Raw genomic sequence first — 15,735 nt, 5'->3', positions numbered from 1 at the left:
AGTACAGAAAATAACGATAAATCTGGCAAGCCAAAGAAAAAACCAAAAACTTGTAGGAAAAGAAAATGAAGAAGATATACGGAAGTCAAGCTCCAGTAAAAAAAACGCAGAAGGAAAAAAAGTACCTGTAAATTAAACTATTATCATAATGTTGAAGAAAAAAAGATATATGGAAGTCAAACTCTAAGCAAAGCAATACAGTTGAATCTATGTATTTAGAATCTACATTGGTTAGAGATTTAAAATTTACCGAGTTTTGATTGATTTAACGAAACTGCAGTGTTTCCGCAAAAAGAGAACTATCGTATTCATAGTGATTTGATGTGATTTTTATGCACAGCCGTGAAATCGGGTCATTTTCACGTTGTTTTTGATACTCATAATGAAGACAAGAACGTTTAGTGACTTTCTGTTCGTTTAGTGAATTTAAGATTTTTATTTTAGCTTCGTGATGTTCCGTCGAATAGCTAGAACCCTTGTCATCATCCCTATAAAATGGAGAAAATGCCATTTTAACGTTAAAAATGTTAAAATAAACGATAGCTATAGAATGGTACTTTCAAGACTGTTTTTAAGCGGTCTAAACGAAACGTTCAATAAAGATGTTATTTCCACATTTCAGTTTTTTATTAGAATAAGCACAATAAAAAAGTGTACCTTTTAAAAAACGCATATGGCACATCTGTGGAACCGGTTCCTTTCACTCACTGTGCAACCGGCTCCCGGTCACGTCACAGACAAGCGGTATAATTTTTTTGACAAAATAAATTAAAATTTTCCTAATTTTAGTATTTATTTAAAGAAGTAGTTGGTTAGTAATGAAAATTAATGAAAGTAATGAAAATTTTAAAAAATCTCTAATTTCACTTTTACAACAATAACTGTACTTACTAAACAATATTCTATTCAGGAAATAAGCACTGCAAATATTTGAAGTCTGCTTACATTCAATCGTTTTATGATGATAGAAGTCCATAGGTGACAAAAATGCTTCGAACGCATCGGTTTCAAATACTCTTTGACTTTCGGGGGAGTGCGCGTGCGCGTGAGGCAGTAATCGCTGGCCGCTTACTGCCTACAGTGTCGTGTTCGATTCTCAAGGACGTTGGGCTATCATTTCGCCTTAAAAATATTGTTTGACCGGGATAACCCTAATGTGATTAAGCGGTCTTATTAAAAATCAGCATTCTACAGTCCACTCTTTCATTTGTGTCCCAGGACCCTAACAGTCGTCATAGGATTATTCCACATTTTCTAAAATACCATTTAAAAAAAAGAATTAGTCCATTAACATTAAACTCAAACGCGTAAAATAAATTCCTACGAATTTTTTTTTTGTTTTTTTTTTTTAAACTCAAGAGCTTAGCTGACCAAAGTCTGGAAGCTCATCAATAATATTAAAACCCAATGTTTAAATGTTCTAACTTAAATCACTACCTTGCTCAATACAACACACCGTTAAGTCTCAATGCGATCGCCACCAAACACTACAGTATCGTATTTTCACTGAACACATCACATCATCATCATCATCATCACATTTTATAGTGTCAGTCGATCGGAAAAAAGTGGCACGCTTGGATTTCATACAAATGAAGGTACATGTGTCATTTATTTAGATATAGGTTTGTGGAAAATCCAGTGCCTCCTTCAAGAACCTGAACAAGACTTTCTACTTTCGCTCGTACGTGAAAACGATACGGATGTTTCTAATATAAAACGCATGTAACAGTACATCTAAATAATATATTATCTTTACTTATAGCTCCATGGATTATTGTAGGTCCTCAAAATTTAGGTTCTGTAGTTAATTATATATTTCTATTTGTCACAGTTTATTTTTATTACATATACATATAAAAATGCTAATACAGATATTGCAACATTGTGAGCGCATAAATACCAAGTCACCGCTGTAAAAAAGTAAAAAGGGCAATATGGATAGGTAAAGAACTCTATCCTTAAAATAATGTAAAATGCAAATATTTTACTACATTCAGATAAACGATCATTTTTAATATAAGCCTTTTTGTTTCAGAAATACGAAGAATTGGCAAAATTTATTTCTTGCGTCAGAGGAAGTACTTACATGTTTTAATTAATTTGTACCTTCATGATTGCTTTGCTATTGAAAATCAAATCGTATTTCAAACATACTGTTTGATTAAGATTTATTAATTATTATTTGTGAGATTTATTGATAAAATTGATTTTATATTATTTTTGAAATCTGAGTGTGCTATCTATATAGCTACTTACAGCTACCTATAAAGAGAAGAATTAAAATAAGTTATTTCAAATTTGTAAGGAACCTTAAAATACAATTAAACTAATATTTATAAATTATTCTATACATAATTGTAAAAATAGGTACTGTACAATAGTTATAGCTATTCAAAGTTGCTAAATGTTGACTAGATCGATTGGGAATGTTTTTAGTAAGTATAGAGTCGAGTGTGTTTCTCGGCGGGTGGTGCCGCGGGTCGTCAGGGCAGGAAGCGGTCGCAGTCGCGCGGCGCGTCGCTGAGGTAGGTGGTGTCGGTGGCGGCCGACGCGGGCGCGCCCCACGACACCCAGCGAGCCTGCAACGAGCCGTTTTAAGATTTACTCGAGTTTTGTCTTTACAAAATTAAGATTTTGCGTAAACCCTACCAAGTTTCGTGGTGCTTGTCCCTGTAGTTCCGGGACTAGAATAGGGCTAGGGCAGTGTCCTCTGCCTGTCGTAAGAGGCGACTAAAACGGGGCTTCCGGGGTTGCGGACGGCAAGTGGGAGCTCGAACCGCCCGGCCAGCGACCCCAGGATGAACGACGATATGTGTGGTCGAATACCTTCGTACACACCAGACGGTGTGGCGAGCGTCATGCTCACGTGGGCGGAGCCCGACGGGACAAAGCGCTAAAATCACTCCGGTTGGACTAGGACTAACTGGAAGGACTACTGTATTATATAGGTACTATCCATCATAAAAAAGTTCTTCCTACTAAATAATATGCAGAATTTTTTGTTGTAATTATATGGCCTTGAGCCATCAAGGCTCTTTCGGCGACATAATACACATCTAAGAGTTTGTTTGGTCCACGCGACCGTCTTTGTCGTCGACTAGTTCTTCGTCTATATGAACATTTAATGACTTTTTATCAAGTTGATTGTTTTTAACTACAGATACACAATCGATTTTTCTTTATTTTTTTAATAGAATTGTTTAATTTATTATTTTCTTATAATCGATTTTTACAGCAATGTTAATCGATTTTTTATATATCGATTATATAAATTACGTGTTCAAATCTATTTTTAGAAACAGTTCGTATCTATGCAACGGATGAAAAATGTCGAATTAAGTTCAGACGTAGAAGTTGTTTAAATAAAAACGGTACCATGCCGGTGCCGGTGTAATTTTTATATAACCGATTTATAAAAAATCGATTAATATTACTGTAAACAATCGATTATAAGAAAATAATAATCGATTAAAATAAAAATCGGTTATATTTAACATCTCTATTTTGAACCGTTCGGAGAACTCGTACCTCGGCGCGGTCGGGTGGCAGGCGCCAGGGCGGCTCGCAGTCCAGCGGCAGCGCGTCCAGCGGCACGTCGAGGCAGGGCGCCAGCAGCCGCGGCGCGTCCGCCAGCGCCGCCGCCAGCTGCGCCGCGCTCGGCCGCGCCTGCCGCTCGCGCTGCCAGCACGACAGGATCATCTCCTCCCTGCTCGCCACGCGCGATATTGCATTAGAATGTTATGTTTGTAATACGATTAAGAACTTATACACGAGTTTATGTAGCTGTAATTTGGTTTAATTTGCTAATTTAGTGTTCCCAAATATATACGATGTAATGGTTGCGAAACAAAATACGAAACTTTTGAAATACTCTTAGGGTTCGTACACAAAACTGCGATGCGACGTCGCATCGCAAAAATCTGCGAGCTCCCTCGACGCATCGCAAGAACTTGCGAATTGATTTGCATCGCACAGTGGTTGTTGTTGTTGGTCACCCTGAGAGACGCTACGCCGCACGATATCGCATCGCAGCAATTCGCATCGCAATTTTCTGCGTTGCGAATTCGCATCGCGTCGCATCGCAGTTTTGTGTTCGAGCCCTTACATAGACGTACTACGTACGATCGCTATTTTAGTGATAAGGTCGCCTGAGATTATATAATTTGTTACTTTTAGTTTGGTGTACAGTAAAGAATTTTTGTATTATATTATACATAATGTCGTGCAGAAATTATTAAAAGTGTTTTAATATGTATGTAATAATATTTACGTACTCGATGATGAGTTTTTTGTATGTTAATATCAGATGGAGGTGAGGCCGCGGTCATAAGTAATATTAACGATTAGTAATGGAATGCTCTAAGAAGCAGTATATACTTACAGCTGCGGTTTGATTCCAAGCGGCAAATCTAACGTGTGCCCCGCCTTCACGCGGGCCAACACTTCGCTATTGCTGAGTCCTTGAAAGGGTAACGAGCCGAACGTGACAATCTCGTAGAGCAACACACCGAAGGACCACACGTCGGAGGCGGGAGAGAACACGCCCAGCGCGAGGCTCTCCGGAGCCATCCAGCGCACGGGCAACATGCCCTTGCGGCTGAAGCGATAGTAGTCGTTCTCGAAGACGAGGCGCGTCATTCCGAAGTCGGCTAACTTGACCACGCGGCGGGAGCTGACGAGGCAGTTGCGCGCGGCCACGTCGCGGTGCACGTATCGCAGCTGCGCCAGGTAGCTCAGCGCGCGCGCCGCGTCCAGCGCCATGGCCGTCAGCCGCCGCGCCGACACCTGTTCCTGCGCCTCCGCCGCACCCGCGCCGTCCGCCTCGCCCGCGCCGCCTGCCAGGTGCCGCCGCGCCAGCAGGTAGTTCTTCAGGTCGCCGTACAGCATGAACTCCATCACGGTGCACACCGGCTCCGTCTTGGTCACCACGGCTAACAGTCTCACCACGTTCTTGTGGTCGAATCGCTTCATGGCTTCGGCCTCCGATAGAAAGTCGAGCTTCTCGTCGACGGTTGCGCCCGGCTTCAACGTCTTGACCGCCACTGCCGTCCAGGTGCGATCCTCAGCGAGCAGCGCGTGACCCCCGTACACGGTGCCGAACGCGCCCATTCCTAGCTTTCGATTGATAACGACGCGCTCGCGTGGCAACTCCCAGCGGTCGAGCCCGGCCGGCTCGGCGGCGAGGGTGTGCAAGCCCAGAGCCTCGAGCTTCGCGCGGTATCGGCGCTCGGTTCGCCGCTTGCAATAGAGAGCCGCGACGGCGAGGATCGCGACCGAGAGCGCGAGGAGCAGCGCGCCCAGCGCGGCGAAGGCGGCGGCGCACTCGACGCGCAGCAGGTCCGCCAGCGGGCGCAGCGCACAGCGCTCGGCGCCGTCGTCGGGCGCCGCGCCGTCCGGCGTGCGCCAGCGCGGCGCCGCGCCCGCCGCCAGCGCGCCGCGCCGCCAGCGCGCCACCTCGCGGCCCTCCTGCGCCAGCACGAAGGATGTTTCTCGCGCGTACGTCGTTTCTTCCTCGTTCAAGGAATTCCACTCGAAGGTGCCGGTAACTCCGCGGAAATTTTCGGTAACCGCGTTCGTTACGAGTGACCTGCGGCGAAATGAGGTTGTTAATACGTAATAATCATCATCATCATCATCAATCCATTACTGCCCTACTGCTGGGCACGATTATCCTCTCATAATTAGAAGGATTGGGCCACAGCGCTGGCAAGTGCGAATTAGTAGTAGAATTCATATACCTTTGAAAACTTTTTTTAACATTTCTCAAATAGGTTGCAGATTTCCTTACAATTTTATTTCTTCGCCGTTTAAGCAAGTGATAAATATCTTCTTATACGCACATCAATTTGAAAAATCAGAGGTGCGTGGGATTTGAACCCCAAGATCAAGAGGCCGAGTTTCTTAACCACTAGGCTATCACTGCTCCCTAGGCTATCTATCTACACTGTTATTTACACGTAAAGGGTGTGTAATAGTTGTAATAGGACTCCAAGAATGTAGAATAGAACTACATATATAGTCGTCGAGACGGTCGTACCTTACGAGCGTAGGATTGTGGAGGTCGTCGAGAGCGGAGGGCCTTTCGGCAAACAAGCGGTCGAGAGCGTTCGCCCAGAGGCGCAGCACGTCGTACAGCAGCGCGGCGTGCGGGCCGGGGCGCGCGCACGCCGCCTCGCGCGCCGCCGGCTCCACCAGCCGGTGGCACTGCGTGCGCCACTGCGTGCGCCACTGCGAACGCCAGTTGTCTTCGGCATTTGCAGAAATTGATAGGCCGGTAGAATTGGCTTCGGAGGTGGCATCGGCCCAACCCACGAGCCAGTCTGGGCCCAGTGTGAAGTGTCCGGCGGCCACCGCGTCCAACTGTTCCCGGGTGCAATTATGTAAATCGTTGGATTTGGGTTGTAACCAGGCGGACGAAAGGCCGGCCGGTAGAATCCAAACTGTACCCGAATTGGGCATCAAACCCGCATTGCGTCCGGCACACAGGGCGGCGCGAACTGCTCGTGCATCTTCCAAGCATAAATAAACAATCCGTCCTCTCGCCGCCGCTACCCTTTTCGCCCACTGGAATATAATAAGTATATTATAATATGTCTCCCCTTTACATTTGCGTGTTTGCACAATGTTTTTTTTGTATATTGGTCCATAGTTAACCTAACAATATATTAATTTTATAAATGGGAAAAAACGTGTCACATCTGGATTTGAATATAGGAGTATTATTGAAGTTATACCTATTTGGAGTATTGGAGAAAAAAAGACGAGTGTGATTATTTGCCAATCCAACAACTAGAATCGACACCATAAAGATGGCTAATAAATATTACATATTTTGAAAAAGGCTACCAACAAAATAATTTTAAATAAGCACCATGGGTACTCAATACTTTCAATACATTCGATCATACTAATCATAGTAAGTCGCATAGTTCACCACAACGCGCTCTGTGTGACGTATTGTTGCTATCTAGTAACTTTGCCCTACACTTTATCCCGATAGTTAATGCTATCTAGTGATTAACACCGCCTCGAAAACGTTAATCCTGATAAGGACAGTGAGACCAAATTATTAAAATTGTGTTTTATCGTCGGTTCTTGATAGTTGCTCAAAATTTTCACATGCATGTTCGACTCGTACTTTGAGCATTTTTTTGTAATATAGACTACCACCAGAAGATGGATGTTTAAAATCATCCTTTAACTCACGCTGTTACGATTTTTACATAATATCATTTTTGCATTATATTTTATGTTAAAAATTTAAAATATTACAGCGTATGTGTAATTTGGAACGGTTGTACATACTAATTGGGCTGCAACGGTTTAATGAGAATGAAAAGATTTGGACGAGATGGTGAGTAGGTAATTTCGTAAACATATTTTGCTTAGTAGGAATATAACAAAAGTCACGGTTGTTAATGGTTGTTACTACACGTATGTATAGTAACAACCGTGACCATAAGTATAGTCTTAAAAGTTAAAGTAGTTTTTTCCCGCGGTTTCGCCCGCGTTTAAAAGAAAATATTATGACTTACTAACATACATAAAACTGAAAATTCGTACCTTCATTGGAATTACAGTGGCGCCATCTGGCGGAAATTGGTCGTACCAACTCTGAAACCTTCGTGGGCTCATGGACAACAACTTTGCTAAAGATCATCATTTGATTAAATGCATAGTTTACCTTACTAATATCAATTAAAATAATCGATTTTTTGGTCCAAAAGATCGATTCTCCGATTAATCGATCTTAGATCGTCATCCCTAGTTTCCGTGGGATTTCCGGGATAAAAACTATCTATGTCCTTTCTCGGGTCTCAGGGTATCTTTGTACAAAATTTCATTACAATCGGTTGAGTGGTTTAGGCGTGAAGAAGAGAACAGACAGACAGAGTTACTTTCGGATTTATAATATTAGTAAGGAAGTAAAGAAGTAAGGATATATTAGCATTACAAATAGTTAATTACAAGATTGTATTTATAGCATTACAAGGCAAATATAATGTTTCACCTGAACGATGATATCGTTTTCGTCGACTGTCCATTCATCAGCGAGTTCGAGATGCTCCACGATGTTGGCCTGAAGCCGCGCGGCGTCAAGAGTGGCGTGCGTGGCCGCCTCGCTGAGCACGACGAGCCGCCGCCAGCGCATGTGCGCCAGCCACGCGCCCAGCGCCGCGCTGGCCGCGCGCGCGTCGCCCGCCGCCAGCAGCGCGCGCGCGCCCGGCGGCGCCGCCTGCGCGCTGTACGCCAGCACGGGCAGCGCGTGCGCCGGGCTCTGCCGCGCCACGTCCGCGAACGCCGCGCCGCACGCGGGGCCCGCCACCGCCGACAGCGCGCCGTAGTCGCTGGTACCGAGGGCGTCCAGAAGGTACTTGTACGCGTGAGCGGCGTCGCAGCGATCGTCGTATACTTCCACCTTGAAACGTGCGCCGTGCGGCTCCCCGCGGATCTCGAGGTCCTCCTCGGCCGAGGCCGCGGCGGCCGTCAACGCGATGCCGTCGTACACTTCACGCGGGGTTCCGTCCGGAATGAACACCGTCACTCGAACTTCACGCGGTAGGACGTGCATCGGGTGATCTTTCAAAAAATTCCGTGCGGCGGCGATGGGATCCGAGGTACGAACGTGCGCAGCAAGCTCGCGAAGATCTTTCTCGGCCAAAGCGAGACGGAGCAGGGCGCGAAGCGAGGCGGGTGACCTAGCCAGCGCGGTCGCCTTGACCAGCTTGATGAGCCGCCGACTCTCGAACGGGCAATCTTCCTGCGAGCAAGGCGGAGGTCCAAGAGGGCGAGCGAGCTGGGTGTCGAACTCCGAGGCCTCCAGCGCCCAGTCGCAGACCAGGCCGCTGCCGTTAAGGGCGCGCGCGACGGCGGGCAGCCGCGCGCCGAGCGCCACCACGCGCGCGCGCAGGGTGTGCTCGCGCACCACGCCCTGTAGCAGGTGCGCCTCGCCCTCCTCGCTCGTCAGCATGGTGGCACAACTCATATTCGATTGTTGACACCATTCAGGCTCAGGAAGTGCATTTATTCTGAAACGAAATTATACAATGATTATATTAAGTTTGCATAAAAATTGTACATGCCCACTAATACAAAGTACAAGAACCATATACAACTGTGTCAGATATGTGCAATGTATCGTATAAGGTAGCACTTTTCACAATAGTTGTCATTAGTAGATTTTGGTTATAATATTGTATTGCTTTACTCATAAATAAAGGCAAAGTAGGTATATCTTTTTTCGAGTCACCTAATGGAATGACTTGTAACATCAACATTTCGAATAGCAGCGTTCAGGAAGTCGGAAGAGATACGATAGTGTGCGGCGATTTCAGTGTCCGCCAGGTCGAGCAGCGAGCGCGCGGGACGGCGCCCGGGGCGGTCGGCGGCCCAGCAGGCGCGGCGCGCAGGCGGCGTCAGGTCGCCCAGCTCGTCCAGGCCGGCGTCGCGCAGGCGCCAGGCGGCGGGCGCGGCAGCCGCGGGCACGGGCAGCACCGCGGCCAGCATCCGGCCCGCGGCCAGCTCGCGCTCGACGGCTCGCAGGCAGGCGGCGTGGTCGGCGCGCGCGGGCGGCGCGCACGCGGCGGGCGGCGGCGCGGCGCGCGCGGCGACCCCGCCCGCCGACAGCGCGCGCGCCGCCAGCTCCGCGAGAGCTGCCGCCACGCGCGCGCCCCCGCCCGGCAAGCACGCGGTCACAGATTCATTCTCCTGGCTCACTGCGCGCGATATAATAATATTAACGTTTATTCGAAAATCAACGCACATTTTACCACACTAACAATATCCTTACGCACACGTACTTTGCACTATTTGTGACTTGCATAAACTAACTAAATATCGGCAATAAAAAAACGCATATCATGTGTACCCGTTACATAATAAAATGTCTCAATTCCGCGATAATTTTAGTCTAATATCAACGCACACCCTACACCGGAGTTGACTTTCCACTCGGTGAGGTAAAAAGTAACTCATTAGGTTTTAAAAAAATCTATTTCCCTAGCCGGAAATCGAACGAGTTCATTTTGAAAATAACAACCTGTATTATTGCACCAGAGTGTAATGTCGTTTATAAGGATCAAATAGGGAAGGTAATTATAGGAAATGGTTAATTAAAAAAAACACATTTTTTGCGGACGTTGTATACGAGAACCTATGTAAGTGACCATGGATTTGTCTACTTGCTTACCGGCATACGTCAGAGTGGTGATGGTCAGCAGCAAATGCAAAAGCACGCGCGCCGCCCCAGACCACCTGCAAGATACAAAATACCGTCGTTATGTTATTCTAAGTTCGACGCACATATAAAATGTATCTATACACATAATAATGTAATTATTCAATAAAAAATAATTTTAAACAATTCAAACTTTGAATACGAAACAGGACGTTACTCACCCGCAGATCATGAGAAGGTTCCTGGTGGCGACGGTAGGACGCCTCCTACGGACAAACGTGATGTTTGTTGATTATTTGTAAACAGCTATGTGTTGTAGGTACTATCGAATATACTAGTAATTACGATGTTCACTCCACACGTACATTTCATTCTCTACACTGTAATCGCATAAATTGCCAAGACCTTCATAGTTCGCTGATCTACACGTAAAGTAGACGGAGATAGTAGAAGGTGTTTGTGGCCAACTTCTGGTAGTAATCTAATCTAATTTCATTCGACGGTTGATTACTTGGATCCATCCGAGGACGCTGATGTCCGCTGACGAGTGAGGAGAGCGAGGCGCACCAGCTGCCGGGCGAGGTGCGTTAGCACGTCCAGCGCGCACGTGGTGGCGCTCGGCGCGCGGCTGTCGGTAATCCGGTCCATGGGCGGCAGTGGCCACTTACCATCAGGTGGACTACAGACTCTTTTTCTTTTTTAATATTATTAAAAAATCCTAGTTGTCGTAAACGTTTGTAAATGATGAACGTTTTTCGTGTACATTAACTATATTATTATTAAAAATTGAAATATCCAGGCATAGCACATCAGTGTGAGTAGTTAAAAAATAACCTACCTACAACATAACAATTATTTTTTTGCGCATAAGTAAGTTTATTTCATTCACATATTCCAACTTGACGACCCACGTGGTGGAGGGGTCACCATACCGGTTTAACGCGTAGAAGGTCCTGGGTTCGATCCCCGGCCACACACCTTTTTTTTGTTGACGAGGGGGAAACCTTCAAAAGGTACTAGACACTCTTGCGGCCCGCAACTCCGAAAGCCCCTTTTAGTCGCCTCTTACGACAGGTAGGGGATACCGTAGCCCTAATCTGGTCCCGGTGGACTACAGGGACAAGGCCAGGCAAATACCTAAATGATGAATTTAGGTTGCTATTTCTGAATCTCGGTGTTTGTGTATTTGTCTATGTATGTGTCCACACCCATAGCACTCGTGATACAGGAAATGCTAGTGTGGGGCTTTGTATGCAATTACAATACTCTGACGTGTTTTCATTCGATCTTTTTGATCAAAATTTTGAATATTAGAGTTACGATCCTAAAAATCGGATCAAATACGAAGATCGCATATCGCTATCGGTGGACCTGTTACGGATTAATGTAATAATACGACATCAAGTGATTTTTGTTACCAGTGTCGGTAAGCTAAAGTTTGCGAACAAATTGTAAAACTATTGGCAATATGGCAAATTGACATTTACATTAAATTGATCTTGCTAATTTTGAGACGTCAAAAACCCGACTGCACTAAAAAGGCTCAAGTAGAACCAAAAGCGGTGAAATAGGCGTTTCATTATTATTATCCAGGAAGCCAAATACAAAGTTTCATAGTAGGTATCTGCTTCAAAATCAAAAGATGTTCAAACAATATTATCCTATTTTTTCCTCGTAGTGCTCATTTACGCTATATACAGAACCTATGTGTAAAATTCCTGCACTCTAAAGGTCAGCGGTTTCCCTTTGTGTTGAACTCTGGCACAGCAACACTACTCATTTAGTCAGACAGTCATCTCGATGTTTTATATATGTACCCTATTTGATAGGTTTGCTAAACTTTTTTTAAAACGTCTCACTATTTCGTAAAAAAATACACCATTTACGCTCTATAAAATATATAACTTCAGTAATTCAAAGTTCCAGCCATTATTTTACCTCGTTAGGGGTAGAATTTCAGTATTTTTATCCAGCAAGCCAGATACAGAATTTCATAGTGTTTGCTTCAAAATTGACGATTATCCAAATGAACGTTCAACCCCTATTTTACCCCTTACGTGGTTAATTTTTCGGAAGGGGATAAATAGGTATGTCCTTGTTCCTATCCGAAAGGCAAATTCTAAATTTTATAGTAATTGCTTCAAAATTGAAGAATTTAAAATTAATTTAAATTTAAAAGCTGTCAATCCTTTATTTTTCCCTCTTAGGAGTAGGATTTCCAAAAGGCCTTTCTTAGTACTTATTAACGCTACATAGAGAACCTATGTGCAAAATTTCTGAACTCTAAGGTTTCGGATGTTCGTTGATTTCGAAAAATGAATTAGTCATTTAATTAGTCATTCAGTTGCACCTTGCTGTTTTATATATATACAAATATGTTTTTATAATCTCCGTTTAATTTCCTTTCATTTGATACCCTACTCGATAGGTTCGGTTAACTTTTTTTTAAATGTGTTACTTTTTCGCGCCAAAATTCCGCCATTTTCGCCAATCCGCCGTTTTTTCTAACATCTACCTAAGGACACTCGGGTCATTGAGACAAATATAATGACACCTTATCTGTTGAAATTTATCCAACCGTTTGTTAGATCCGATCAAATAAAGAAAGACGACAAAGTACAAGATACGCAAAGTACAAGATACGAAAAACATAACCCTTCCTTGGCAGTCGGGTAAAAATAACTCTTGATATTTTTTGACTATCCCTTATAATATTTCCTAATTATTTATTAATTATTCTTTCTAGTTTCTGATTTGGCCATCTTCACTCAATTGAAAATTTTATGTTATTTATAACACTCTACATTATAACATGGGTAACACATTATAAGATGGTTGGCAACTAGGTATGAGCGAAATGTAATTGTAGAAATGTAGGTAAGTACCTGTCTATGCGGTTAATAAATATAAATTTCTTAATCGTTTACATTCGATTGACCGTAAAGTAAGGACCATAATTATCGTTATTATCCGTAATATATGTGCGTCGCTTAATTAATTAAAGTAGGTAGACTCAAATGAGCTTGATATTATCAAGTATTGCAACTAAGATGCCTTCTCTTCCTAAAATGTGAACATTTTGGTTTCATTTTTATTACTTTTCTATATTAAAAAAGCAGCAATCATCATGCAATCCACTGACCGAGTACTGACCACAGGTAGGATAGGAGTTCACCTCTAATCGCTTCACACTGAGCTGAAGTAGTAGAATCACAGGGTTCTACCACTTTGAAATTATTTAATAAATTGATCATTATTCCAGACAATTATTTCAGCTTAATTTCACGATATTATGTTTTTTTTTTTATCGTTAATTTCAATGACATTAGAAAGTTCCAATTGTTTTAAATTTGAAACTTGTTGGCACCGACGTGGCTGACAGCCCCTAGCCCAACCGACCCGCTGGACGCAATCAAGATATCCAATCGACGTCTACTTACTTTCGGGGTGAAAGTACGCAGAGGAGACAGCGGAGTACGCTGACATCGCGAGCGGTGAGGCTCGACTCCGGAACAGTATTCACTGCGCCTCGTGCAGCGTGCGCCGTGCACCGGCTGCACAGAGCACACACGCGATCCGCGCGGTTTCCAAGAGATTACTCGGCGATCACTATCACCACACTATTGCCCGATATAGTTGTTATCCCGGCACAGATATTGCGAACGCACAGCGGCGTTAGCAGTGCGCACGACTCAGCGGCGCTGCAGCGCTCGGCGGACTGGCGGCGGCGACTGGTGCGGCGCGCGCGCACCGGCGGCTGGCGAGGGCCACCACACAAACAACACAATAATTATTAACCGAGACCTCGCAATAATTAGCTAATTAATTTAAATTTATTCTAGCGGGATAATCCGAAAAAAAAGAGCCGACGATGCTGCTTCGTCGAGGCGCAACGGACCCGACCGTGACAAAAGCGTTCGAGAAAATGTTAATTGAATTTCATGACTGAATAAAACATAATTTCTTGCAATCAAAAGGAACAAAGCCAGCTTTGTAATAAAGCCGTTCTGTAAGAGCATCTCGGTAAAACCTGAGGAGAACGCTTTGACACCCTTTCCACACCTTAGAGAGACAGTCCAGGCACGTCTTACCCTCTGGGCACACATATATTGCGCAGGATTCGGGTACCGAGGGTTCTCTCTCTGCCCGGGAAAATCCTCGGGTGGTCGAATACCCACTGGCTTCCCTACATTTATTTATAATAATATAATTTTATTTGGTTTGTTTGGTGAACAAGTATAAAAAAAAACCAGCTCCACTGTTAAGTAGGTGGTTTGGTACTTGGTGCGTCGTTACCGAGCGAACTTTCGGCCCCGTGGTGGTTAGGTCTCACCAGTAGTCGATCGAGTAGAGATGCGAGCCACTGTAAATGGGAGTATGGTCCGGCCTCCGCCCGCTCATACATTGCGCGTGCGAGGCGGACCACGAACTCCTCGACCGTCTCTACCTTAAGGTGGGGCTTCATCATATGGTTCCTGAAGTAGCATCCAGACCCCACGATTTCTCACAGGTTCTGATTCTGTTGCACCTAAAGACGCTCTGTGACCTGTAGGTTACCAACGCGTACTATGCCGTCATACCGATGCCGCGTAGGCAAGTCGTGAACGAATGTAGGTTTTGTAGATCCCTAGTTTCGTCCTCAACGGTAACCTATTTTTAAGTTCCGGTAGCGACATCGCTGAGGGCACTCGGGCCTGGTGGATCGGGCGGCTTCACCTGCTGGATCATGTGAAACGAGCGCTCAATGCTACATATATAAGGCTACCTAGGTATTTACCTAGCGGGCGAACTAACGTGCTTAACAAAGCGCCTATCACACGCGCCTTGCGTACTTTAAACCTCGTTGCAGATTTAATTGATATATTCTCTTGCTCTCTGAATGAATTTACAAAAACGACACTGTATGTACTGTGCTATTTTGTTAAAAATTAAGGAACCACAATATCGCTTTGGGAAGGACCTGTAATGATATGTGTTTGTGTGAAATAAATAAATAAATAAATTTAACTATAGGCTGCCAAGCAACCTCCCTCTCACGGAGCTGTAGCGGAGCCGGCATGATACGCTTGCAACTGAAAGGTAATCTACAGTCCACACCTTCTACGTACACTACATAAAAAAACAGACCATTTATAGAGCGTCAAGGTACTCGTAGAATGAAAGGGTTACGTGGACACCGGGACATACGATTCCTCGGAGCAATCACTGTTGTAAGGGAGATAGCAGAGATATTGTATGTACGTATGTATGTAAGTTTAAAACTTACAATCGAATTAAGATTTTTTGTATAAATTGAGACAATGGCTAAAATAAAAATAGCATCGTGTTCAATGTTGTGTTGTGTGTTCAAATGTGTCAAATATTAAAAAAAAATGCAGGAATTTATTTGTTAAGAGCTTTTTACACGGTGTTCTACTCTACAATAAATTATGTACTTATTTAATTATATAATTTTGGTGCAATTTATATAAAATTTCTTCGTTCTTTTCTAAAATGTGTAGGTACATGAATTGTATTTTTTACCTCATGTTACGTTTATTCATGGCCTTCTATAG

The 15,735-nt window shown here is 44.1% G+C and overlaps 1 protein-coding gene across 1 annotated transcript; it reads right to left on the bottom strand.

Moving 5' to 3' along the window:
* Positions 1–1,726: 1,726 nt before the first annotated feature.
* Positions 1,727–13,923, bottom strand: LOC140748320 (uncharacterized). The gene is made up of 9 exons (XM_073081159.1): positions 13,621–13,923; positions 10,402–10,446; positions 10,193–10,257; positions 9,254–9,719; positions 8,015–9,032; positions 6,041–6,567; positions 4,385–5,590; positions 3,532–3,709; positions 1,727–2,582 (listed from the first exon to the last, which is right to left on the bottom strand). The coding sequence occupies exons 2-9, from the start codon at positions 10,410–10,412 to the stop codon at positions 2,487–2,489; spliced, it is 3,567 nt and encodes a 1,188-aa protein (XP_072937260.1). The 5' UTR covers positions 10,413–10,446; positions 13,621–13,923; the 3' UTR covers positions 1,727–2,486.
* Positions 13,924–15,735: the final 1,812 nt, after the last annotated feature.

The sequence above is a fragment of the Epargyreus clarus genome, unplaced genomic scaffold (assembly GCF_041222505.1).
Source record: "Epargyreus clarus isolate Ecla_fem2 unplaced genomic scaffold, WU_Ecla_fem_2.2 ptg000015l, whole genome shotgun sequence".
Taxonomy (NCBI): domain Eukaryota; kingdom Metazoa; phylum Arthropoda; class Insecta; order Lepidoptera; family Hesperiidae; genus Epargyreus; species Epargyreus clarus.
This window is presented reverse-complemented; position numbering and strand designations above follow the sequence as displayed.